Raw genomic sequence first — 26538 nt, 5'->3', positions numbered from 1 at the left:
TCTCCCTCCACCCCTATCCCTCCTTATCTGTCTCCCTCCACCCCCCCTATCCCTCCCTATCTGTTTCCCTCCACCCCTCTATCCCTCCCTATCTGTCTCCCTCCATCCCTCTATCCCTCCATCCCCCAACCCTCTATCCCTCCCTATCTATCTCCCTCCATCCCTCCCTATCTGTCTCCCTCCAACCCTCTATCCCCCCCTATCTGTCTCCCTCCACCCCTCTATCCCTCCTTATCTGTCTCCCTCCACCCCTCTATCCCTCCCTATCTGTCTACCTCCACCCCTCTATCCCTCCCTATCTATCTCCCTCCATCCCTCCCTATCTGTCTCCCTCCACCCCTCTATCCCTCCTTATCTGTCTCCCTCCACCCCTCTATCCCTCCCTATCTGTCTACCTCCACCCCGCTATCCCTCCCTATCTGTCTCCCTCCACCCCTCCCTATCTGTCTCCCTCCATCCCTCTATCTCTCCATCCCCCAACCCTCTATCCCTCCCTATCTGTCTCCCTACACCCCTCTATCCCTCCCTATCTGTCTCCCTCCACCCCTCTATCCCTCCCTATCTGTCTCCCTCCATCCCTCTATCCCTCCCTATCTGTCTCCCTCCCTCCATCACTCTACCCCTCTATCCCTCCCCATCTGTCTCCCTCCATCCCCCACACCTCTATCCCTCCTATCTGTCTCCCTCTATCCCTCCCCATCTTTCTCTCTCCTTATCTGTCTCCCTCCATCCCTCCATATCTGTCTCCCTCTATCCCTCCCTATCTTTCTCTCTTTATCTGTCTCCCTCCATCCCTCCCTATCTGTCTCCCTCTATCCCTCCCTATCTTTCTCTCTCTCTTTATCTGTCTCCCTCCATCCCTCCCTATCTGTCTCCCTCTATCCCTCCCTATCTTTCTCTCTCTCTTTATCTGTCTCCCTCCATCCCTCCCTATCTGTCTCCCTCCATCCCTCCCTATCTGTCTCCCTCCATCCCTCCCTATCTGTCTCCCTCCATCCCTCCCTATCTGTCTCCCTCCATCCCTCCCTATCTGTCTCCCTCCATCCCTCCCTATCTGTCTCCCTCCATCCCTCCCTATCTGTCTCCCTCCATCCCTCCCTATCTGTCTCCCTCAATATGGCCAACCTGCCATCCCCACTCTCTCTCTCTTTATAAATCAAAACCAGACCCTCACAGCACATTCCAGAACCTGTTCATTGATTTCAAGTGTAGGGCTCTTTCTCTCTCATCTCTCTCTGCCTCTCTCTCTCTCTGACTCTCACTTTCCTCTTCTCTCTCTCTCTTCAATTATTGAAGAGCTTTATTGAGATGGGAAACATGTTAACATTACCAAAGCAAGTGAACTAGATAATAAACAAAAGTGAAATAAAACATCAAAAGTAACAGTAAACATTACACTCACAAAAGTTTCAAAATGAATAAAGACATTATAAATGTCAAATTCTGTGCAAATAGTTCAAATTCAAAAGGTAAAATAAATAAACATGAATATATATAATGTATTTACTGGCTGCCTTTTCTTCACTGGCTGCCTTTTTCTTGTGACAACAGGTAACAAATCTTGCTGCTGTGATGGCACACTGTGGTATTTCACTCAATAGATATGGGAGTTTATCAAAATTGTTTTTGTTTTTTAATTATTTGTGGAGCTGTATAATCTGAGGGAAATATGTGTCTCTAATATGGTCATACATTTGGCAGTAGGTTAGGAAGGGCCGCTCAGTTTCCACCTCATTTTGTGGGCAGTGAGCACATAGCCTGTCTTCTCTTGAGAGCCAGGTCTGCCTACGGCGGCCTTTCTCAATAGCAAGGCTATGCACACTGAGTCTGTACATAGTTAAAGCTTTCCTTAAATTTGGGTCAGTCACAGTGGTCAGGTATTCTGCCACTGTGTTCTCTCTGTTTAGGGCCAAATAGCATTCTAGGTTGCTCTGTTTTTTTGTTAATTCTTTCCAATGTGTCAAGTAATTATAATTTTGTTTTCTCATGATTTGGTTGGGTCTAATTTTGTTCCACTCTCTCTCTCTCTCTCTGCCTCTGAGAAGATACATGCTTCAAAAGAAGAGGAGCATGGAGATTTTGGAATTTGGCAGAATAACCTTGGTTAGGGGTTTGCTAAGGGGCTAACATGTTTATTATCAGTGGAGGGTAGAACTTCCACTGTGCAGTAGATCGAATATCTGTATGGCAGCCCATAAATGAATGATTTCTGCTATGCACTATAGAACTATTTATCTATCTCTCTGAGGCAGAACAAGATGGTGCTGATAGACATGCTATTCTGGTTTGCAATCTTTCTTCCATTTAAGAACGATGGAGGAAACCATGGTCTTGGGGACCTTCAATGCTGTAGACAGTTTTTGGTACCCTTCCCCAGATCTGAGCATCGACACAATCCTGTCTCAAAAGTCTACAGTCAATTGCTTCGACCTCATGGCTTGGTTTTTGCTCTAACATGCACTGTCAACTGTGGGAACTTATATAGACAGGTGTGTGCCTTTCCAAATCATGTCCAATCAATTGAATTTACCACAGGTGGACTCCAATCAAGTTGTAGAAACATCTCAAGGATGATCAATGGAAACAGGATGCACCTGAGCTCAATTTCGAGTCTCATAGCAAAAGGTCTGAATATTTATGTAAATAAGGTGCATATACTGAACAAAAATATAACCGCAAGATGTACAGTGTTTGTCCCATGTTTCATGAGCTGAAATAAAAGATCCCAGAAATGTTCTGTATGTACAAAAAGCTTATTTCTCTCAAATTTTGTGCACTAACATCTCTGTTAGTGAGCATTTCTCCTTTGACAAGATAATCCATCCACCTGACAGGTGTAGCATATCAAGAAACTGATTAAACAGCATAATCATTACATAGGTGCACCTTGTGCTGGGTACAATAAAAGGCCACTCTGAAATGTGCAGTTTTGTTACATAACACAATGCCACAGATGTCTTGGGAGCGATTAATTGGCATGCTGACTGCATGAATGTCCACTAGAGCTGTTGCCAGTGAATTGAATGTTAATTTCTCCACCATAAGCTGCCTCCAACATGTTTTTTTGAGAATTTGGCAGTAAGTCCAACCATCCTCACAACCTCAGACCACGTGTAACCACGCCAGCCCAGGACCTCCACATCCAGATTCTTCACCTGCAGGATGGTCTGAGACTAGCCTCCAGGACAGCTGATGAAACTGAGAAGTGTTTCTGTCTGTAATAAAGCCCTTTTGTGGGAAGAAAACTCACCCCAAGTGGGTGGACATATGCCCTCCCAGGCCCACCAGGCCCACCCATGGCTGCACCTCTGCCCAGTCAAGTGAAATCCATAGATTACGACCCAGTTAATTGATTTCAATTCATCAAAATCAGTCAAAAGTGTTCCATCATGCCAAGGAAAGGTTGCAATTGTCCCCTAACTAGAACACAGCCTTAAGAGAGACAGCGCAAATGAGCACACTAAAATGCTAGAAACACTTCCACATGTTCTATCACTGAGCTCACCCAAGTGGAGCATGTTAACCTTCCTATTTCCCAGTGGCTCGTTTCCCAGGCCTGGCGATAGTGATTGGATTCTATTACACAGTATTACAAGATAACAGTCCAAATGGGAATCTGAAATGAACGGAGTCAGAGTACTCTGTGTTCTTGGAGTGTGTGTGTGTGTGTGTGTGTGTGTGTGTGTGTGTGTGTGTGTGTGTGTGTGTGTGTGTGTGTGTGTGTGTGTGTGTGTGTGTGTGTGTGTGTGTGTGTGTGTGTGTGTGTGTGTGTGTGTGTGTGTGTGTGTGTGTGTGTGTGTGTGTGTGTGTGTGTGTGTGTGTGTGTGTGTGTGTGTGTAGGGGTGACAGAGAGGTGGAGGGCTCTGCGGGAGGGAGAGAAAGACAGCAGTTTCCCACATATCACTTCTCTCCTTCCCGACTTCTCCATTATATGGAATTTTGAACTTCCACAGAGTTCCATGCAGTTCTACAGAGTTCCAAACACAGACTAAACCAACCACTGGTATGTAATTAGACCTCTGTTGTCCTGTTTGAAGTCATTTCTCTGTTGCTCAGTTAAGCAGAAATATTTCAAAAGAATCGTTCGCTTTGAAAGTAACAATCAACACCAAACAAGGAGCAGGAGAGAGAACCGAGAGAAGGAGAGGAAGGGTGCAGAGAAGCTATATGTTATCCCTGGGTATTATGTGAGACTGTGAGAGCAAGAACAAGATGTAAGGAAGAGGTTCTACAACAGGAAGTGTTGTGTCAGAACACTTGTCCAATGCTTTATGTTTTTCTTGTTCAATCGGATGTCATGTAACACTTTTAGTTGTTCTTCTACTATACATTAACTATAAAGTCATTTGGTTAATAATAGTGTTACTAGGGCCTCCCGGGTGGTGCAGTGGTTAAGGGTGCTGTACTGCAGTGCTAGCTGTGCCATCAGAGTCCCTGGGTTCGCGCCCAGGCTCTGTCGTAACCGGCCGCGACCGGGATGTCCTTGTCTCATCCTTGTCTCATCGCGCACCAGTGACTCCTGTGGCGGGCCGGGCGCAGTGCGCGCCAACCAAGGTTGCCAGGTGCACGGGTTTGCGCCCAGGCTCTGTCGTAACCGGCCGCGACCGGGATGTCCTTGTCTCATCGCGCACCAGCGACTCCTGTGGCGGGCCGGGCGCAGTGCGTGCCAACCAAGGTTGCCAGGTGCACGGTGTTTCCTCCGACAATTGGGTTGGATGAGCGCTGTGTTAAGAAGCAGTATGGCTGGTTGGGTTGTGTATCGGAGTACGCATGACTTTCAACCTTCATCTCTCCCGAGCCCGTACGGGAGTTGTAGCGATGAGACAAGATAGTAGCTACTACAACAATTTGATACCATGAAATTGGGGAGAAAAAAGGGGTAAAATAAAAAATAAAAATAGTGTTACTACACAGGTATAAGAGCAACTTAATCTAAAGTGTTACCAAGAAGGGTGAAAATATTTAGGGAAAATTAGACTCAAAGACACTGCAACACACCGTACATACTCAGACTTATATCCAAGCGGACACACAAGAACGCACGCACACGCACACACACTACCAAACCCTCGGTCCCAACTTATTCAATGGAGGCTCTGTGCAGTGCCCAGCCAAAAGGAACGGCCCCTTAGCTTTGTGCTAAAGAAGCTGAGAAACCTCTGGCCATGCAGTACCTGACTGCAGCTATCTAGCTGGGCAGAATTAACCAGTTTACTGCCCCCAGACAATATCCATGGGTCATTCAAGCTCATTCTAATGCCTAACAGCAGTCATTTTTCAAAGTAGTTGAACATGCATACAAACAACAGCTGGGGGGAGAGAGGGGGAGGGAGAGAAATAGAAAGAGATAAGGAAATTGATAGACATACAGAGAGGAGCCTAAAATGATTACGAGTTGCTGTCAACTCACTCTCCCCAGCAGCCCCTGCATACGTAACACAGCACAGCAGGCTACACTTCACTACACTGCCTTCCACAGGGGGAAAAGCCAACCAAGATTCAGCTGTTATGAAAACAGAACATGGGTGCCACGAAATGAACCAACTCTAGACCACATAAATGGAACTGAGGCATTCATTCATTGCAACTCTACAAAAGCCATAAACAAAAGCCTCACAGCATGGCTGACTTATTCCTTCTGAAACCAAATCAGCAAACAAAGACTGTGGGAGGAATTATATAGCAAATGTTTTAGAAATACACTACCGTTCAAAAGTTTGGGGTCACTTAAAAACGTCCTTGTTTTTGAAAGAAAAGCTCATTTTTTGTCCATTAAAATAACATTAAATTGATCAGAAATACAGTGTAGACGTGGTTAATGTTGTAAATGACTATTGCAGTTCGTAACGGCTGATTTTTAATGAACTATCTACATAGGCGTACAGAGGCCTTTTATCAGCAACCATCACTCCTGTGTTCCAATGGCACGTTGTGTTAGCTAATCCAAGTTTATCATTTTTAAAGGTTAAGTGATCATTAGAAAACCCTTTTGCAATTATGTTAGCACAGCTGAAAACTGTTGCACTGATTAAAGAAGCAATACAACTGGACTTCTTTAGACTAGTTCAGTATCTGGAGTATCAGCATTTGTGGGTTCAATTACAGGCTCAAAATGGACAGAAACAAAGACCTTTGATGTTATTTTAATGGACAAAAAATGCGCTTTTCTTTCAAAAACAAGGACATTTCTATGTGGCTCCAAATTTTTTGTCACGTTCGTAATAAGGACGGGACCAAGGCGCAGCGTGGGTTGAGTTCCACATCTTTATTTGCAGTGAAACTTCTCAAAAACCAATTAACAAGCAATGAAACGTACCCTCAGTGGTGCTACAAGCACATACACAAATAATATCACACAACCCAGGTGGGAACAATGGAGAATTTAAATATGATCCCCAATTAGAGACAACGATCAGCTGCCTCTAATTGGGAAACATACCAAGCACACCAACATAGAAATAGGAAAACTAGAACACCCCCCTAGTCACACCCTGACCTACAATAACATAGAGAACCAAGGGCTCTCTATGATCAGGGCGTGACACTTTTGAACGGTAGTGTATGTTTACAAAAACAAGAGAACTTCTTTCAGTTCAAAGGATTCTCTTTGTATTCAAGGTTTATATTGTTTAATGTGTAGACATTTCTCTGGATCTCTGCTAGCCCAAACCACTCAGAATCACATTAAAGTGGTGTAGGTTGAGAGGAGTGAGTGTGTCTGGCTCAATAATAGCCAGGAATTAACAATAAACAATGTATAAATGGGCTGCAACCTACATTTAAATGGATATTCTTCTTTCCCTTGGTTAAATACAAAGACTTGCTTTGTAAAGATGAAAAAGTGATCAAGTTGTCCCTGACAAAGTATTCTGACAAAGTGTAGCTGCACATGCATGCCCAGTCAAGGATATCTAAACAAAAGGCTTTTAAAAGGCAGGAATCACCTCTGTGAAGTCTACATTGCCCACCACCTCCTCATCAAAGAGCTCAGTACTAGGATAGTGATTCATTTTGATCCTAATGTGTGCCACATGCATAGCCAGCCAAGCCTCTTATCACAGAGTGGTTATGTCCCGAATGGAACCATATTCCCCATAGGGCTCCGGTCAGGGTCAAAAGTAGTGCATTAGATAGGGGATTTCGGACACATCATGAATCTGAGTTCAACAGCTGTGACTAACAAAAGCAGACAGGTTTGACAGGTGGCAGCAGTCACATCAGCTACCTCTCTCCTCATATGGCCAGGTGTGAAAGCAGGCAGCAGAGTGGAGGAACCTGGGGCCTCCTGTTAAATTGATTATCCAATTGAGCGCAAACACACACAGCCTTGGAACAGCCTGGGTGTTTCTGGAGTGGGAACTAAGACTGGAAGACTGGAAGACTGGAAGAGTGGAAGACTGGAAGACTGCAAAACTGGAAGACTGGAAGACTGCAAAACGGGAAGACTGGACGAGTGCTCAGAGTAACGTCACCAGAGATCAACGTGGTCCAGCGGCCTGTCTGCCTCACTGAACCCCTCGGGCCAGCTTCAGAACCAGCTCCTGCACTAGGTGAAAAGTTCTCCATCAGAGATAGTAAAACTACAAGACAATGTTCAGTCACAAAGCCAGGATTCACACGTTTGTGCCGAATGTCAGGCAAACGTTACAACCAGTTATGCTTACTCCTTGTGTAAAATGCATGGAAAAGACAGAGAAGCATTTCATTTATCGGAATTAGGAAGCAATGGGTTGTATACTTGTTTACATGTCTAGCTCTAGCGTTTTTTTCTGGGATCAAATCAAGTATGCGTCAATTTAAAAAGAACTGGCTGAGAATGTTGTTATTTGTGGTTTAGGCAATGATGAAGCATACCACAACTGACAACCAAAACATTGAGGCAGAAAGAAAAAGAGAGACAAAGCCTAGTTTCTATAACCTAAAGAGATATCCAAGACATCTTCTATCCTTCCCTTCCACATCAACACCCACACAGTTGTTACCCCCATTCTGTTCAAGAAACCGATCTGCTCCCTTCCAGGTCTTATAGAGTAAACAGTTGTGTAGCTGCTACCAGAAAACACCAATTAGAACACACCCCTTCTACTCACCATCAACAAACACTCATCTGTGAGCCTCAAGCTTTCGTACGGGGAGATAGTAGTGCATTATGCCAGTGCCACTTGGGAAACACCCTGCCTCTAGCCTCCAGTCTCAGCTCAGGCTGAATCTACAATGCTATACAGGAAAGGATTTTATAAAGTTATTGTCAAGGCTGTCTCCGCATGATTATTTCACTAATAGTTCTGTTAATGTTCAAGCTGCATTGTCTCCCGAAAGGAAGTATTAGTTAACACCCACCGCCATAAGCTCTTTATTACAAGCCATTCAAAGACTGCTACTTTGTGAAAACATGGAGACCTGTTTGCATGTTAGTTCCAAAGGGCACAGCTCCACTTCCCTACACTTCACATACGGTACTTAAGTTGGAATTATACATCACTTTTTCTCAAATCTCACTACAGAGAAAATTATTGCAGAGAACTTGGTGTGCCACCTGAGAGAGTGTAAAGGCTGACTAACTAAGTGCTTCAGTTGGCAGCTGCTGCAGGCCAGGCAGCATCACAATCAATGGCCATTGTGACTGTATCAGTGCACATGTCCCTCCCACCTGAGGATCTGTTTTCTTTCAGACATCTATTTCCTGTGTTTGATGGGTGCAAAATCCACTTGTCACTTAAATCTCGCTGGATTGATTGCTTTCATTTTACACTTGTGACTCTTTCATACTCTTGCTTGTGTCTTCTGGTTTTTCCCTTTAACGTTACCACCAAGGAAATGTTAGTAATGACCTGTCAAATACCCCTTTAATGGCGGAAATGGGCTCAGTGGAATACATTGTCTTTCCGCGGCATCTATAAGACTGCTAAAGCATCATCTGGAATTTAACGCATCACAAGAAAGAGAAGAAAGATAACTTTAGTTTGATGGGTGTATTGATGCAAATGAGGCACGTATAATTGTCTTTCTTTTAACACAAAATATTTTGTAAATACTTGATATCATTACAAAATTATATCGCAATTCAAGGGCTCAAACACGAGACGTATGTGGCAGGGTCTACAGACAATCACGGATTACGAAAAGAAAACCAGCTCCGTCGCGGACATCGACGTCTTGCTTCCAGACAAATGAAACAATTTCTTTGCGTGCTTTGAGGACAAAACAGTGCCACCGACACGGCCCGTACCAAAGGCTGTGGGCTCTTCTTCTCTGTGGCCAACGTGAGTAAAACATTTACATGTGTTAAGCCTCGCATGGCTGCCGGCCCAAACGGCATCCCTAGCCGCAGACCAATTGACTGGTGTGTTTACGGACATATTCAATCAATCCCTATCCCAGTCTGTTGTTCCCACATGCTTCAAGAGGGCCACCATTGTTCCTGTTCCCTAAAAAGCTAAGGTAACTGAACTAAATGACTATCGCCGCGCAGCACTCACTTCTGTCATCATGAAGTGCTTTTAGAGGCTAGTCAAGGATCATATCACCTCTCCCTTACCGTCACCCAAGACCTACTCCAATTTGCTTACTGGCCCAATAGGTCCACAGACTATGCAATCGCCATCACACTGCACACTGCCCTATCCCATCTGGACAAGAGGAATGCCAATGTAAGAATGGTGTTCATTGACTACAGCTCAGCATTCCACACCATTGTACCCTCCAAAACTCATCATTAAGCTTGAGACCCTGGGTCTCAACCCCGCCCTGTGAAACTGGGTCCTGGACTTCTTGACGGGCCGCCCCCCAGGTGGTGAGGGTAGGAAACAACATCTCCACTTCGCTGATCCTCAATACTGGGGCCCCAAAAGGGTGGTTCTCAGCGCTCTCCTGTACTCCCTGTTCACCTACGATTGCGTGGCCATGCACGCCTCCAACTCAATCATCAAGTTTGCAGACGACACTACAGTGGTAGACTTGATTACCAACAACGACGAGACGGCATACAGGAAGGAATGTGGTGTCAGGAAAATAACCTCTCACTCAATGTCAGCAAAACAAAGGAGATGATCATGGACTTCAGGAAACAGCAAAGGGAGCACCTCCCCATCCACATCGACAGGATAGCAGTGGAGAAGGTGGAAAGTTTTAAGTTCCTCGGTGTACATATCACCAACAAACTGAAATTGTCCACACAGACAGTGTGGTGAAGAAGGGGCAACAGCGAGGCTGAAAAAATGTGGCTTGTCACCAAAAACCCTCACTAACTTTTAGAGGTGCACAATTGAGAGCATCCTGGCGTGCTGTATCACCGCCTGGTACAGCAACTGCACCGCCCACCACCGCAGGTCGCTCCAGAGGGTGGTGCGGTCTGCACAACGCATCACCGGGGGCAACCTACCTGCCCTCCAGGACACCTACAACACCCGATGTCACAGGAAGGCAGAAAATATCATCAAGGACAATAACCACCCGAGCCACTGCCTGTTCACCCCACTTCCATTCAGAAGGCGAGGTCAGTGCAGGTGCATCAGAGCTGGGACAGAGAGATTGAAAAACATCTTCTATCTCAATGCCATCAGATTGTTAAACAGCCACCAGTAGCAGAGAGAAACGGCTGCCTAACCATAGACTTGATATCATTGTACACTTCAATAAATGGAACACCAGTCACTTTAATAATGGCACTTTAATAAATGGAACACCAGTCACTTTAATAATGTTTACATATCTCACAATACTCATCTCATATGTAATTTGTAAGTCGCTCTGGATAAGAGCGTCTGCTAAATAACTTAAATGTAAATGTAAATGTAAATATAATGTATCCTTCACTATCTATTCTTCCTATCTATTGCATCTTAGCCGCTCTGTCACTGCTGATCCATATATTTTATACTTATATATTCTTATCCCGTTCCTTTACTAGTTTGTGTGCATTAGGTTTTGCTGTGGAATTTGTTAGACGTTGCGTGTAGAGGTCGACCGATTAATCAGAATGGCCGATTAATTAGGGCCGATTTCAAGTTCTCATAACAATCGGTCATCGGTATGTTTGGACACCGATTTGCCGATGACGTTTTTTTTACACCTTTATTTAACCAGGCAAGTCAGTTAAGAACACATTCTTATTTTCAATGACGGCCTAGGAAAGGTGGGTTAACTGCCTTGTTCAGGGGCAGAACAATAGATTTTTACCTTGTCAGTTCGGGAATTCGTTTTTGCAACCTTCCGGTTACTAGTCCATTGCTCTAACCACCTGCCTTACATTGCACTCCACGAGGAGCCTGCGTGGCAGGCTGACAACCTATTACGCAAAGGCAGCAGGAAGCCAAGGTACTGTAAGTTGCGAGCTAGCATTAAAAAACAATATATCTTAACATAATCACTAGTTAACTACACATGGTTGATGATATTACTAGTTTATCTAGCGTGTCCTGCATTGCATATAATCGATGCGGTGCCTGTTAATTTCTCATTGAATCACAGGCGATTTCAACAAACTGGTGATGATTTAAAAAGCACTATCGTTGCACCAATGTACAGGTATATATAGACTTTTATTTACAATAAATTGAATACCTGAAATATCCCACCAGATTTTTCACATAAATTCATTAAAAAATCATACAATGTGATTTTCTGGATTTTTTTTTTCTCATTTTGTCTGTCATAGTTGAAGTGTACCTATGATGAAAATGACAGGCCTCTCTCATCTTTTAAAGTGGGAGAACTTGCTCAATTGGTGGCTGACTAAATGCTTTTTTGCCCCACTGTATATGTACACTTTTATTTACGATAAATTGAGTACCTGAATTCCCCAAAACATCCCTAAATCCATTCATGATTTATCAAAATTAAATTAAATGTTATTTTGTCACATACACCTTACAGTGAAATGCTTACTTACAAGCCCTTAACCAACAAATCAGTTTGAAGAAGAAAAAAAGTTTTAAGTACAAAATAGATATGTAAAAACTACTAAAAATAAAAGTAAAAAATAATTGAAGAGCATCAGTAAAAAAACAATAGCGAGGCGATATAAAGGGGGTACCGGTACAGAGTCAATGTGAGGGGGTACCGGTTAGTCAAGTTAATAGAGGTAATATGTACATGTAGGTAGAGTTAAAGTGACCATACATAGACAATAAACAGAGAGTGGCAGCAGCGTAAAAGGGGGGGGGTGGTGCAAACAATCTGGGTAGACATTTTAGACACCGGCGGCAGCGTAGCCTAGTGGTTAGAGTGTTGGACTAGTAACCGAAAGGTTGCAAGTTCAAATCCCCAAGCTGACAAGGTACAAATCTGTCGTTCTGCCCCTGAACAGGCAGTTACACCGTCGTCCCACTGTTCCTAGGCCGTCATTGAAAATAAGAATTTGTTCTTAACTGACTTGCCTAGTTAAATAAAGGTAAAAAAATATTTGATTAGCTGTTCAGCTTGGGGGTAGAAGCTGTTAAGAAGTCTCTTGGACCTAGACTTGGTGCTCCGGTACCGCCTGCCGTGCGGTAACAGAGAGAACAGTCTATGACTAGGGTGGTTGGAGTCGTTGGCAATTTTTAGAGCCGTCCTCTGGCCCCGCCTGGAATAGAGGTCCTGGATGGCAGGCAGCTCTGTCCCAGTGATGTACTGGGCCGTACGCACTAACCCTCTGCAGTGCCTTGCGGTCAGAGGCCGAGCAGTTGCTGGTCCAGGCAGTGATGCAACCGGTCAGGATGCTCTCCATGGTGCAGCTGTAGAACTTTTTGAGGATCATAGGATCAGTATCCTGAGGGGGAATACGCGTTATCGTGCCCTCTTCACGACTGTCTTGGTGTGTTTGAACCTGCTCCACTACAGCCCCGTCTATGAAAATGGGGCGTGCTTGGTCCTCCTTCTCCTGTAGTCTCCTTAGTCTTGATCACGTTTAGGGAGAGGTTATTGTCCTGGCACCACACGGCCAAGTCTCTGACCTGCTCTCTTATAGGCTGTCTCATCGTTGTCGGTGAACACTGTTGTGTCATCGGCAAACTTAATGACGGTGATGGAGTCGTGCCTGGCCATGCAGTCATGGGTGAACGGGGAGTACAGGAAGGGACTGAGCATGCACCCCTGAGGGGCCCCGTGTTGAGGAGCAGCATGGCGAATGTGTTGTTACCTACCCTTACCACCTGGAGGCAGCCCATCAGGAAGTCCAGGATCCAGTTGCAGAGGGAGGTGTTAAGTCCCAGGATCCTTAGCTTAGTGATGAGCTTTGAGGGTACTATGGTGTTGAACGCTGAGCTGTAGTCAATGAATAACATTCTCACGTAGGTGTTCCTTTTATCCATGTAGGAAAGGGCAGTGTGGAGTGCAATAGAGATTGCATCCTCTGTGGATCTGTTGGGGCAGTATGCAAATTGGAGTGGGTCTAGGGATTCTGGGATAATGGTGTTGATGTGAGCCATGACCAGCCTTTCAAAGCACTTCATGGCTACAGACGTGAGTGCTACAGGTCGGTAGTCATTTAGGCAGGTTACCTTAGTGTTATTAGGCACAGGGACTATGGTGGTCTGCTTGAAACATGTTAGTATTGCAGACTCAGTCAAGGATAGGTTGTCAGTGGGTCAGCGCATGCTCGGAGTACACGTCCTGGTAATCAGCCTTGTGAATATTGATCTGTTTAAAGGTCTTACTCACGTCGGCTACGGAGAGCGTGATCACACCGTCGTCCGGAACAGCTGATGCTCTCATGCATGTTTCAGTGTTACTTGCCTCGAAGCGAGCATAGAAATTATTTCGTATGGTAGGCTCGTGTCACTGGATAGCTCGCAGCTCTGCTTCCCTTTGTAGTCTGTAATACTTTGCAAGCCGTGCCACATCTGAAGAGCGTCGGAGCCGGTGTAGTACGATTCAATCTTAATCCCGTATTGACACTTTGCCTGTTTGATGGTTCGTCGGAGGGCATTGCAGGATTTGTTATTAGATTCCGGGTTAGAGTCCTGCTCCTTGAAAGCGGCAGCTCTACCCTTTAGCACAGTGCGCATGTTGCCTGTAATACATGGCTTCTGGTTTGGGAATGTACGTACAGTCACTGTGGGGGCGACATCATCGATGCCCTTATTGATGAAGCCAGTGACTGATGTGGTATACTCCTCAATACCATCGGTAGAATCCCAGTCCATGCCAGTAAAATGTTTTAGGTGCTATAATTCTGTCAATATCTGGATTTAAAAAACTGAAAACGTTTGGATAATCTCCATCAATTGTCCAACTGATTAGAATGATTTTTTATTAGAAAAACAAACCATTTTGATGACCATTGCTAGTGATAGGCTAGCCATGGTAGAGATAACCTGGTCCCAGATGTCTTTGTGATCTTGCCAACTCCATTGCTGACATTGTCCAGTCAAACATGACAATTCCATAAGGAGAGGGTAAGAGAGCAGAAACAAAATGGCATCCAGGCTAAGATAGAGTCTAAAGAGAGTAATGTAAAAATATATGACCTGTTGAATGTGTGTGGAGGATGCAGAATGTTCTAGAATGTTTCTGGTAGATGTTTCCAGTGCTGGTTATGAATGTTCTGAGGAGCGGCCTTGAAACAGGGCCCATTATAGGGTCAGGAAAACAGAGTCTAGGCACCTCTGGAATTCACCCTCTCTCTTCACCTCTTGACCCACAGAAAACATCAAAAGAAAATGACCATGGATGATCATAGGGACCTTAGGACCTTTTCTTCTTATCTTTTTTACTACAAAACATAGACAATCAAAGTGTAGAGAAAATCGCAGGTTTTAAAAGTGTAGAGAAAATTGCATCTCCACTATTATGGTGCTGGAGATAAGCAATATGATGTAAAAAAAAAAGTGGTGAAGTGCCCCTTTAAAGGCTTGGGTATACAGTTTTCTCTGGAATTTACCCTCGCTCTTCACCTTGTGAACCAAGTCTCCACAGCTGACCAATAGTTGGCTGATCTGAGCCTTTACCTTTGTTGTGGTCATGTAAGTCTGCTCAATGTCAAAGGGAAATAGAAACTCTGTACATCCTACACATGATGGGTTGATCTGTAAGAGGCATCCCATCTGTATCTTTTTCTGTAAGATATGAGTCATACAGTACGAGGAGTGCTATGTGGTTTTAGTGGTGGTGAAATGAACTAGAAACCCACAGAGAAAGAAGACCACTACACATAGGCTACCGTATATCCTCTCCCTTAATAACATACGGGATCAAATGCAACATGATACAGTTGCTATTTGCTAAAAACCTTTAGCCACGATTACAACATTAACATGTGATCATCAAGTGTCCGATGTTTCTGGATTTGCATCTTTGATATCTAAACAGAGTTGTTTGACTGTGCAGCTAAAGATAGATACACCATCTCCAGCTAGCCAGGATAGTCCTGGAACAGAACAACTAAAGATAAATCATCTCCAGCTAGCCAGGATAGTCCTGGAACAGAACAACTAAAGATAAATACACCATCTCCAGCTAGCCAGGATAGTCCTGGAACAGAACAACTAAAGATAAATCATCTCCAGCTAGCCAGGATAGTCCTGGAACAGAACAACTAAAGATAAATACACCATCTCCAGCTAGCCAGGATAGTCCTGGAACAGAACAACTAAAGATAGATACACCATCTCCAGCTAGCCAGGATAGTCCTGGAACAGAACAACCAAAGATAAATACACCATCTCCAGCTAGCCAGGATCGTCCTGGAACAGAACAACCAAAGATAAACTATCTCCAGCTAGCCAGGATAATCCTGGAACAGAACAACTAAAGATAGATACACCATCTCCAGTTAGCCAGGATAGTCCTGGAACAGAACAACTAAAGATAAATCATCTCCAGCTAGCCAGGATAGTCCTGGAACAGAACAACCAAAGATAAATCATCTCCAGCTAGCCAGGATAGTCCTGGAACAGAACAACTAAAGATAGATACACCATCTCCAGCTAGCCAGGATAGTCCTGGAACAGAACAACTAAAGATAAACCGTCTCCAGCTAGCCAGGATCGTCCTGGAACAGAACAACTAAAGATAAATCATCTCCAGCTAGCCAGGATAGTCCTGGAACAGAACAACCAAAGATAAATAATCTCCAGCTAGCCAGGATCGTCCTGGAACAGAACAACTAAAGATAAATCATCTCCAGCTAGCCAGGATCGTCCTGGAACAGAACAACTAAAGATAAATCATCTCCAGCTAGCCAGGATAGTCCTGGAACAGAACAACTAAAGATAAATCATCTCCAGCTAGCCAGGATAGTCCTGGAACAGAACAACTAAAGATAAATCATCTCCAGCTAGCCAGGATAGTCCTGGAACAGAACAAATAAAGATAGATACACCATCTCCAGCTAGCCAGGATAGTCCTGGAACAGAACAACCAAAGATAAACTATCTCCAGCTAGCCAGGATAGTCCTGGAACAGAATAACTAAAGATAAATAATCTCCAGCTAGCCAGGATAGTCCTGGAACAGAACAACTAAAGATTATAATCTCCAGCTAGCCAGGATCGTCCTGGAACAGAACAACTAAAGATAAATAATCTCCAGCTAGCCAGGATCGTCCTGTAACAGAACAACTAAAGATAAATCATCTCCAGCTAGCCAGGATCGTCCTGGAACAGAACAACTAAAGATAAATCATCTCCAGCTAGCCAGAATCTTCCTGGAACAGAACAACTAAAGATAAATCATCTCCAGCTAGCCAGCATCGCCCTGGAACACAACAACTAAAGATAAATCATCTCCAGCTAGCCAGGATCGTCCTGGAACAGAACAACTAAAGATAAATCATCTCCAGCTAGCCAGGATCGTCCTGGAACAGAACAACTAAAGATAGATCATCTCCAGCTAGCCAGGATCGTCCTGGAACAGAACAACTAAAGATAAATCATCTCCAGCTAGCCAGGATCGTCCTGGAACAGAACAACTAAAGATAAATAATCTCCAGCTAGCCAGGATCGTCCTGGAACAGAACAACTAAAGATAAATCATCTCCAGTTAGCCAGGATCTTCCTGGAACAGAACAACTAAAGATAAATCATCTCCAGCTAGCCAGGATAGTCCTGGAACAGAACAACCAAAGATGAACTATCTCCAGCTAGCCAGGATAGTCCTGGAACAGAACAACTAAAGATAAATCATCTCCAGCTAGCCAGGATAGTCCTGGAACAGAACAACCAAAGATGAACTATCTCCAGCTAGCCAGGATAGTCCTGGAACAGAACAACTAAAGATAAATCATCTCCAGCTAGCCAGGATAGTCCTGGAACAGAACAACCAAAGATAAATCATCTCCAGCTAGCCAGGATAGTCCTGGAACAGAACAGCCAAAGATAAACTATCTCCAGCTAGCCAGGATAGTCCTGGAACAGAACAACTAAAGATAGATACACCATCTCCAGCTAGCCAGGATAGTCCTGGAACAGAACAACTAAAGATAGATACACCATCTCCAGCTAGCCAGGATAATCCTGGAACAGAACAACTAAAGATGGATACACCATCTCCAGCTAGCCAGGATAATCCTGGAACAGAACAACTAAAGATAGATACACCATCTCCAGCTAGCCAGGATAGTCCTGGAACAGAACAACTAAAGATAAATCATCTCCAGCTAGCCAGGATCGTCCTGGAACAGAACAACTAAAGATAAATAATCTCCAGCTAGCCAGGATCGTCCTGGAACAGAACAACTAAAGATAAATCATCTCCAGCTAGCCAGGATCGTCCTGGAACAGAACAACTAAAGATAAATCATCTCCAGCTAGCCAGGATAGTCCTGGAACAGAACAACTAAAGATAAATCATCTCCAGCTAGCCAGGATCGTCCTGGAACAGAACAACTAAAGATACATCATCTCCAGCTAGCCAGGATCGTCCTGGAACAGAACAACTAAAGATAAATCATCTCCAGCTAGCCAGGATAGTCCTGGAACAGAACAACTAAAGATAAATCATCTCCAGCTAGCCAGGATCGTCCTGGAACAGAATAACTAAAGATAAATAATCTCCAGCTAGCCAGGATAGTCCTGGAACAGAACAACTAAAGATTATAATCTCCAGCTAGTCAGGATCGTCCTGGAACAGAACAACTAAAGATAAATAATCTCCAGCTAGCCAGGATCTTCCTGTAACAGAACAACTAAAGATAAATCATCTCCAGCTAGCCAGGATCGTCCTGGAACAGAACAACTAAAGATAAATCATCTCCAGCTAGCCAGAATCTTCCTGGAACAGAACAACTAAAGATAAATCATCTCCAGCTAGCCAGCATCGCCCTGGAACACAACAACTAAAGATAAATCATCTCCAGCTAGCCAGGATCGTCCTGGAACAGAACAACTAAAGATAAATCATCTCCAGCTAGCCAGGATCGTCCTGGAACAGAACAACTAAAGATAGATCATCTCCAGCTAGCCAGGATCGTCCTGGAACAGAACAACTAAAGATAAATCATCTCCAGCTAGCCAGGATCGTCCTGGAACAGAACAACTAAAGATAAATAATCTCCAGCTAGCCAGGATCGTCCTGGAACAGAACAACTAAAGATAAATCATCTCCAGCTAGCCAGGATAGTCCTGGAACAGAACAACCAAAGATGAACTATCTCCAGCTAGCCAGGATAGTCCTGGAACAGAACAACTAAAGATAAATCATCTCCAGCTAGCCAGGATAGTCCTGGAACAGAACAACTAAAGATACATCATCTCCAGCTAGCCAGTATAGTCCTGGAACAGAACAACTAAAGATAAATCATCTCCAGCTAGCCAGGATAGTCCTGGAACAGAACAACTAAAGATAAATACACCATCTCCAGCTAGCCAGGATAGTCCTGGAACAGAACAACTAAAGATACACCATCTCCAGCTAGCCAGGATAGTCCTGGAACAGAACAACTAAAGATAAATCATCTCCAGCTAGCCAGGATAGTCCTGGAACAGAACAACTAAAGATAAATCATCTCCAGCTAGCCAGGATCGTCCTGGAACAGAACAACTCAAAATAAACCATCTCCAGACCAGAACAGTGGTTAGCCCTAAACTCTGACCTCTGACCTTGGCTTCCTCAATCTCCTCTTTTCCTAAATCCCTAATTCACGCTGCGTCCAGCCAGCCGAGCCCAGTGGTGATCCGGATTGTGTTTCAGCTTAAGTGCCTGACCCTGGCCTCTAGCATAGCAGCATAACTCTCTCACTCACACACTCATCCCCTTCCTCCTGTCTCCTCTGGACTCTAGCATAGCATCCACTCACTTACTCACTTACACACTCAACCCCCCCCCTCCCTTCTCTCTGCCCTGGACACTAGCATAACATCCACTCACCCCCCTTCCCTCCCTTCTCTCTCCCCTGGACTAGCATAGCATCCACTTACTCAATCATCCCCCTTCAACTCTCTCCTGAACTGGAGCATAGCTCACCCCCCTCCCATGCCTCTGACTTTGCATCTGGACATCTGTGCCATTGGTCATCATCATGCTGCTTGCAACATGAGATCAGATTCTGTCCCCAACATTTCCCATCATTGCTCAAATCAAATCAAATCAAATTTATTTGTCACATACACATGGTTAGCAGATGTTAAAGCGAGTGTAGCAAAATGCTTGTGCTTCTAGTTCCGACAATGCAGTAATAACCAACAAGTAATCTAACCAACAATTCCTAAACTACTGTCTTATACACAGTGTAAGGGGATAAAGAATATGTACATAAGGATATATGAATGAGTGATGGTACAGAGCAGCATAGGCAAGATACAGTAGATGGTATCAAGTACAGTATATACATATAAGATGAGTATGTAAACAAAGTGGCATAGTTAAAGTGGCTAGTGATACATGTGTTACATAAGGATGCAGTCGATGATATAGAGTACAGTATATACGTATGCATATGAGATGAATAATGTAGGGTAAGTAACATTATATAAGGTAGCATTGTTTAAAGTGGCTAGTGATATATTTACATCATTCCCATCAATTCCCATTATTAAAGTGGCTGGAGTTGAGTCAGTGTCAGTGTGTTGGCAGCAGCCACTCAATGTTAGTGGTGGCTGTTTAACAGTCTGATGGCCTTGAGATAGAAGCTGTTTTTCAGTCTCTCGGTCCCAGCTTTGATGCACCTGTACTGACCTCGCCTTCTGGGTGATAGCGGGGTGAACAGGCAGTGGCTCGGGTGGTTGATGTCCTTGATGATCTTTATGGCCTTCCTGTAACATCGGGTGGTGTAGGTGTCCTGGAGGGCAGGTAGTTTGCCCCCGGTGATGCGTTGTGCAGACCTCACTACCCTCTGGAGAGCCTTACGGTTGAGGGCGGAGCAGTTGCCGTACCAGGCGGTGATACAGCCCGCCAGGATGCTCTCGATTGTGCATCTGTAGAAGTTTGTGAGTGCCCGAATTTCTTCAGCCTCCTGAGGTTGAAGAGGCGCTGCTGCGCCTTCTTCACGATGCTGTCTGTGTGAGTGGACCAATTCAGTTTGTCTGTGATGTGTATGCCGAGGAACTTAAAACTTGCTACCCTCTCCGCTACTGTTCCATCGATGTGGATAGGGGGGTGTTCCCTCTGCTGTTTCCTGAAGTCCACAATCATCTCCTTAGTTTTGTTGACGTTGAGTGTGAGGTTATTTTCCTGACACCACACTCCGAGGGCCCTCACCTACTCCCTGTAGGCCGTCTCGTCGTTGTTGGTAATCAAGCCTACCACTGTTGTGTCGTCCGCAAACTTGATGATTGAGTTGGAGGCGTGCATGGCCACGCAGTCATGGGTGAACAGGGAGTACAGGAGAGGGCTCAGAACGCACCCTTGTGGGGCCCCAGTGTTAAGGATCAGAGGGGAGGAGATGTTGTTACCTATCCTCACCACCTGGGGGCAGCCCGTCAGGAAGTCCAGTACCCAGTTGCACAGGGCGGGGTCGAGACCCAGGGTCTCGAGCTTGATGACGAGCTTGGAGGGTACTATGGTGTTGAATGCCGAGCTGTAGTCGATGAACAGCATTCTCACATAGGTATTCCTCTTGTCCAGATGGGTTAGGGCAGTGTGCAGTGTGGTTGAGATTGCATCGTCTGTGGACCTATTTGGGCGGTAAGCAAATTGGAGTGGGTCTAGGGTGTCAGGTAGGGTGGAGGTGATATGGTCCTTGACTAGTCTCTCAAAGCACTTCATGATGACGGAAGTGAGTGCTACGGGGCGGTAGTCGTTTAGCTCAGTTACCTAAGCTTTCTTGGGAACAGGAACAATGGAGGCCCTCTTGAAGCATGTGGGAACAACAGACTGGTATAGGGATTGATTGAATATGTCCGTAAACACACCGGCCAGCTGGTCTGCGCATGCTTTGAGGGCGCGGCTGGGGATGCCGTCTGGGCCTGCAGCCTTGCGAGGGTTAACACGTTTAAATGTCTTACTCACCTCGGCTGCAGTGAAGGAGAGTCCGCATGTTTTCGTTGCAGGCCGTGTCAGTGGCACTGTATTGTCCTCAAAGCGGGCAAAAAAGTTATTTAGTCTGCCTGGGAGCAAGACATCCTGGTCCGTGACTGGGCTGGATTTCTTCCTGTAGTCCGTGATTGACTGTAGACCCTGCCACATGCCTCTTGTGTCTGAGCCGTTGAATTGAGATTCTACTTTGTCTCTGTACTGACGCTTAGCTTGTTTGATAGCCTTGCGGAGGGAATAGCTGCACTGTTTGTATTCGGTCATGTTACCAGACACCTTGCCCTGATTAAAAGCAGTGGTTCGCGCTTTCAGTTTCACGCGAATGCTGCCATCAATCCACGGTTTCTGGTTAGGGAATGTTTTAATCGTTGCTATGGGAACGACATCTTCAACGCACGTTCTAATGAACTCGCACACCGAATCAGCGTAATCGTCAATGTTGTTATCTGACGCAATACGAAACATATTCCAGTCCACGTGCTGGAAGCAGTCTTGGAGTGTGGAGTCAGCTTGGTCGGACCAGCGTTGGACAGACCTCAGCGTGGGAGCCTCTAGTTTTAGTTTCTGTCTGTAGGCAGGGATCAGCAAAATGGAGTCGTGGTCAGCTTTTCCGAAAGGGGGGCAGTGCAGGGCCTTATATGCGTCGCGGAAGTTAGAGTAACAATGATCCAAGGTTTTTCCACCCCTGGTTGCGCAATCGATATGCTGATAAAATTTAGGGAGTCTTGTTTTCAGATTAGCCTTGTTAAAATCCCCAGCTACAATGAATGCAGCCTCCGGATAAATGGTGTCCAGTTTGCAAAGAGTTAAATAAAGTTCGTTCAGAGCCATCGATGTGTCTGCTTGGGGGGGATATATACGGCTGTGATTATAATCGAAGAGAATTCTCTTGGTAGATAATGCGGTCTACATTTGATTGTGAGGAATTCTAAATCAGGTGAACAGAAGGATTTGAGTTCCTGTATGCTTCTTTCATCACACCATGTCTCGTTAGTCATAAGGCACACGCCCCCGCCCCTCTTCTTACCAGAAAGGTGTTTGTTTCTGTCGGCGCGATGCGTGGAGAAACCAGCTGGCTGCACCGCTTCGGATAGCGTCTCTCCAGTGAGCCATGTTTCCGTGAAGCACAGAACGTTACAGTCTCTGATGTCCCTCTGGAATGCTACCCTTGCTCGGATTTCATCAACCTTGTTGTCTAGAGACTGGACATTGGCAAGAAGAATGCTCGGGAGTGGTGCACGGTGTGCTCGTCTCCGGAGTCTGACCAGAAGACCGCCGCGTTTCCCTCTTTTTCGGAGTTGTTTTTTTGGGTCGCTGCATGCGATCCATTCCATTGTCCTGTTTGTAAGGCAGAACACAGGATCCGCGTCGCGAAAAACATATTCTTGGTCGTACTGATGGTGAGTTGACGCTGATCTTATATTCAGTAGTTCTTCTCGACTGTATGTAATGAAACCTAAGATGACCTGGGGTACTCTAATGTAAGAAATGACACGTAAAAAAACAAAAAAACTGCATAGTTTCCTAGGAACGCGAAACGAGGCGGCCATCTCTGTTTGGGTACATACTGTTACCCAAACATCAACGGAGCTTGATTCCTGCTGCTAATGTTTGTTTAGTATTTCTAAGATCAGATGCTGTACTGTCCTGTGATTGTCCAGTGTCTCCCAACATTTCACCATCACTGGTCTGGCAGTACATAATGTCACCTGAACCTCATGTGGAGACTCACAAGGGTCTCCAGACGGATTGATTCCTGCTGGTCAGTGGTGTAAAGCACTTGTGAAAAAAATACTTTGAAGTACTACTTAAGTAGTTTTTTGGGTATCTGTACTTTACTTTACTATTTATATTTTTGGCTACTTTTACTTTTACTTAATAATAATTCTGAAATAAAATAATGTATCTTTTACTCCATAAATTTTCCATGGTAGCCAAAAGTACGGGTTAGATTTTGACAGGAAAATTGTCCAATTCACACACTTATCAAGAGAACATCCCTGGTCATCCCTACTGCATCTGATTTGGCGGACTCACTAAACACAAACGCTTTGTCTATAGTGTTGGAGTGTGCCCCTGGCAATAAAAAAAAAACACAACTGGCGCAGTCTGGTTTGCTTAATATAAGGAATTCTAAATGATTTACACTTCATCTTTTACTTTTGATAATTAAGTATATTTAAAACCAAATACTGTTAGACTTTTACTGAAGTAGTATTTTACTGGGTGACTTTTACTTTTACTTGAGTCATTTTCTATTAACGTATCTTTACTTTTACTCAAGTATGACAATTGAGTACTTTTTCCACCTCTGCTGCTGGTAAAGTGTGCATTTCCCCATCAGAAGCGAGTGCTAGCAACAAGATCAGCTGCTGTACTGTTTAGTACTGTCCAATGTTTCCCAACAGTCCCCAAATTGTGAGCCTGCACTGATTGACTGAAGTATTGTCTCTTTCTTTAATGTTCATACCAGAGCATCATTGTTAACTTCTACTATGGAGAAGTCTACATTTGAACAATATGGATTATATGGAGGATTATGAAGGTGAATAGAAGGAAACCTACTGCTATCTCAGTATCCCTAGTTTCAAGAACTAAATGAGTGGATGTAGGCCAACTGTATTATTCAAATCGGTTGCTTAGGGACCTTTATAAACATGCCTTCAATGCCTTGGAAACCCAATGCATTATTTATGAGCATCACTCAAAATAATTTGGGGTATTTTTGCAATAGTGGCTTGTTTAGTTAGAGTGTATTTTGTAACGCACGTTGTGCTGCCTTAGTACTGCACTATTGAGTGACATTAGGTTTTAAAACACCAAAACAAGTAAAGTCCATATCTCTATCACAACAAAATGTTCATGAGAAAAACTAGTCAGTCCAATATCTGGATAGCCAATATGGTATGAGTTACCTATAATACAAGAGCAGCCTATTCATTCCCTTTAAGTCAAATTAACTATGCCAGTGACACTATATGACAAATGCTGTTCTATTTGACACTGTATAGCAACAATGTTGCCAGACGTTCCAAATCATTGTCTACAATGTTCTCGCTCTGAACGTGCATGGCACGAGATAGTATAACTGTTGCAAGAATGCACTTTAGAATGTAGCTGATCATTATAGTCAATTACTCGAAAATTACTCGATTATTTAAATCAGTTCTCTATGGGCTATCTGACTGTCATCAAGTGAGTAGGTATGTGATGTTGTGATGAATGTATAGTTTCCAAGACATTCTAAACTTAGGCTGCTCGTGCGGACAAGTCACGACAATAGCCTATATTTATAAAGATTACAACTGACCAACCGCAACATAGTTGTTTTTACATTCTAAGCGCATGCAGCTCAAAACAAACATGAAAACGGATATTTCAATAGGATTTGGTTTGAAGTGAACCCGCGAAGGTGTAACCTGATCACCGCAACAAAACAAAATCCTTAGCCTACAGCCATATAGATTCTGACCCATAAATGAGTCACACGCATAAATACGCCATAGGCATATTGATCGGGTCCGTATTAGCCTACTGATCGATCCAAGGAAAAGTGTACTGCCGTGTCTGTCTAGCCTACCTAGAACTGGAGACACGCAGGCCTTTCCCTTTCACGCATGTGCTGTGATATATGTATCGTCTACCTGCTGAATAACCTTACAAGACAACATTGAACGAGCAAGTCAACAACAGCACGAGAACAAAGGGCATACAGTATTTTGAATCATCCGTGGGGCTACATCTCATCTGTGAATGGGAATCAAACCGAGTTGCTGGCATTACAACACTGTCCGTGTAGCCATGCATGGCTTTGAATCCCCTTTGATTTAAGAAAACATGAACCCATATGAAGCTCAACACATCTGTAGTTTAGTTGACAGTGGTTTTATGTCAATAACACCCTAAATTAATCAGGTATGCCAGGCTACAGACAGGTGGTTATGAAATGCTCATTTGACAAAAGGTGAGCAGGCGAGATAGCCTATATATCCTATGAAGTCTGTCTCACAAACATGGCACCTATATGATCAGCCCTATTGTTCATATCGATCACTAGCAGACTGGTTGAGTCTAAAGCCTATAGGTGGTATGGAGACATTTGTCCTGGGCCAATAGTAGGCTATGTGGTGAATAGCCTACATTCCATGTTAGACCTATATTGCTAAAGAGTGGGCATGCAGTTTCACAAAGCAATAGGCTACAACACACTGGACTGTCACTTACCATTAATAGCTGCTGTAGGAGATAGGATCTCCAAACTGAGCAGGAATCCCACGAAGAACAACCTCATTGCCAACACCTTTGCAATGCCAGATGTCATTGCTTGTTTAATATATATAAAATACTGGATATAACGTTGGCTAGAATTCTAAGATCAAAAAATATATTCAAACACCTCATCCGAACACCCCGAATAGTCCGGTGCGATTGTCCGTTCTCTTTGCGCCCTGCAACCACGCACTGAGAATAGCTAAGGTAGCTTCACTGGCAGAAGTAGGCAATGGATACAAATGTAGAAACATTGAAAGGCTTGCTACAACCTAGTGAGCCTACGAGTTGTTCTCATGCAGTCATGTATATGTTTTATACAGTATCAGCATGCGTGATCCATATAAGCCCACACACTATTTTTCAAATGAAAATATATTGTGAACACCATTCATCTAGAAATGTCCCACTAGTTCACAATCTCCTCGGATTTCCGTCACTGCAGCAGTGTTGAAAATAACCCATGCCATAAAATATAAAATAAAAGCGCCTTTTTCTTTGGGAGCTCCACCGCCTCTGTTACTGGTGGTTACAACACGTTGAGTGGATGGCGGTGAGTGTGAAGCGCCGACACACACAGCACTCTGGAACCAGTGGATGACGTCACCAATTCAATTCTTACAGACAACCGAAAAACTACGCGGCAAGCTCCCTTTGCGCAAGCGCGGAGACCCTTTTCTGCGCACTAAACTGGCGCCCATACACCAACCATATTGGCACAAGGACAGTTGTTTTCTGCAGTTTCAATTTGATTGACAAGTGTACACCCTCAAATCTGTCTGTCATTAGAGTTGAACAGGTCCGAAATATTATAACACATTGGCCTACTGTACATAACACAGAACTTATTTAACGTCCTTATTTAAAAACTTTTTAAAGAATG

At 44.3% G+C, this 26538-nt stretch overlaps 1 protein-coding gene across 1 annotated transcript in view; it reads right to left on the bottom strand.

Moving 5' to 3' along the window:
- LOC124032265 (low-density lipoprotein receptor-related protein 1-like) overlaps positions 1-26178 on the bottom strand; it is a 265328-nt gene extending 239150 nt beyond the window's left edge. The window contains exon 1 of the mRNA XM_046344528.1: positions 25611-26178. Coding sequence (XP_046200484.1) covers positions 25611-25707 — 97 coding nt within the window. The 5' untranslated portion in view covers positions 25708-26178. The remainder of the gene's footprint in view (positions 1-25610) is intronic.
- Between the last annotated feature and the right edge of the window lie 360 nt (positions 26179-26538).

Source organism: Oncorhynchus gorbuscha, linkage group LG03 (assembly GCF_021184085.1).
Source record: "Oncorhynchus gorbuscha isolate QuinsamMale2020 ecotype Even-year linkage group LG03, OgorEven_v1.0, whole genome shotgun sequence".
Lineage (NCBI taxonomy): Eukaryota > Metazoa > Chordata > Actinopteri > Salmoniformes > Salmonidae > Oncorhynchus > Oncorhynchus gorbuscha.
The sequence above is the reverse complement of the archived record's forward strand: the minus strand, read 5'-3'. Positions and strand labels throughout refer to the sequence as shown.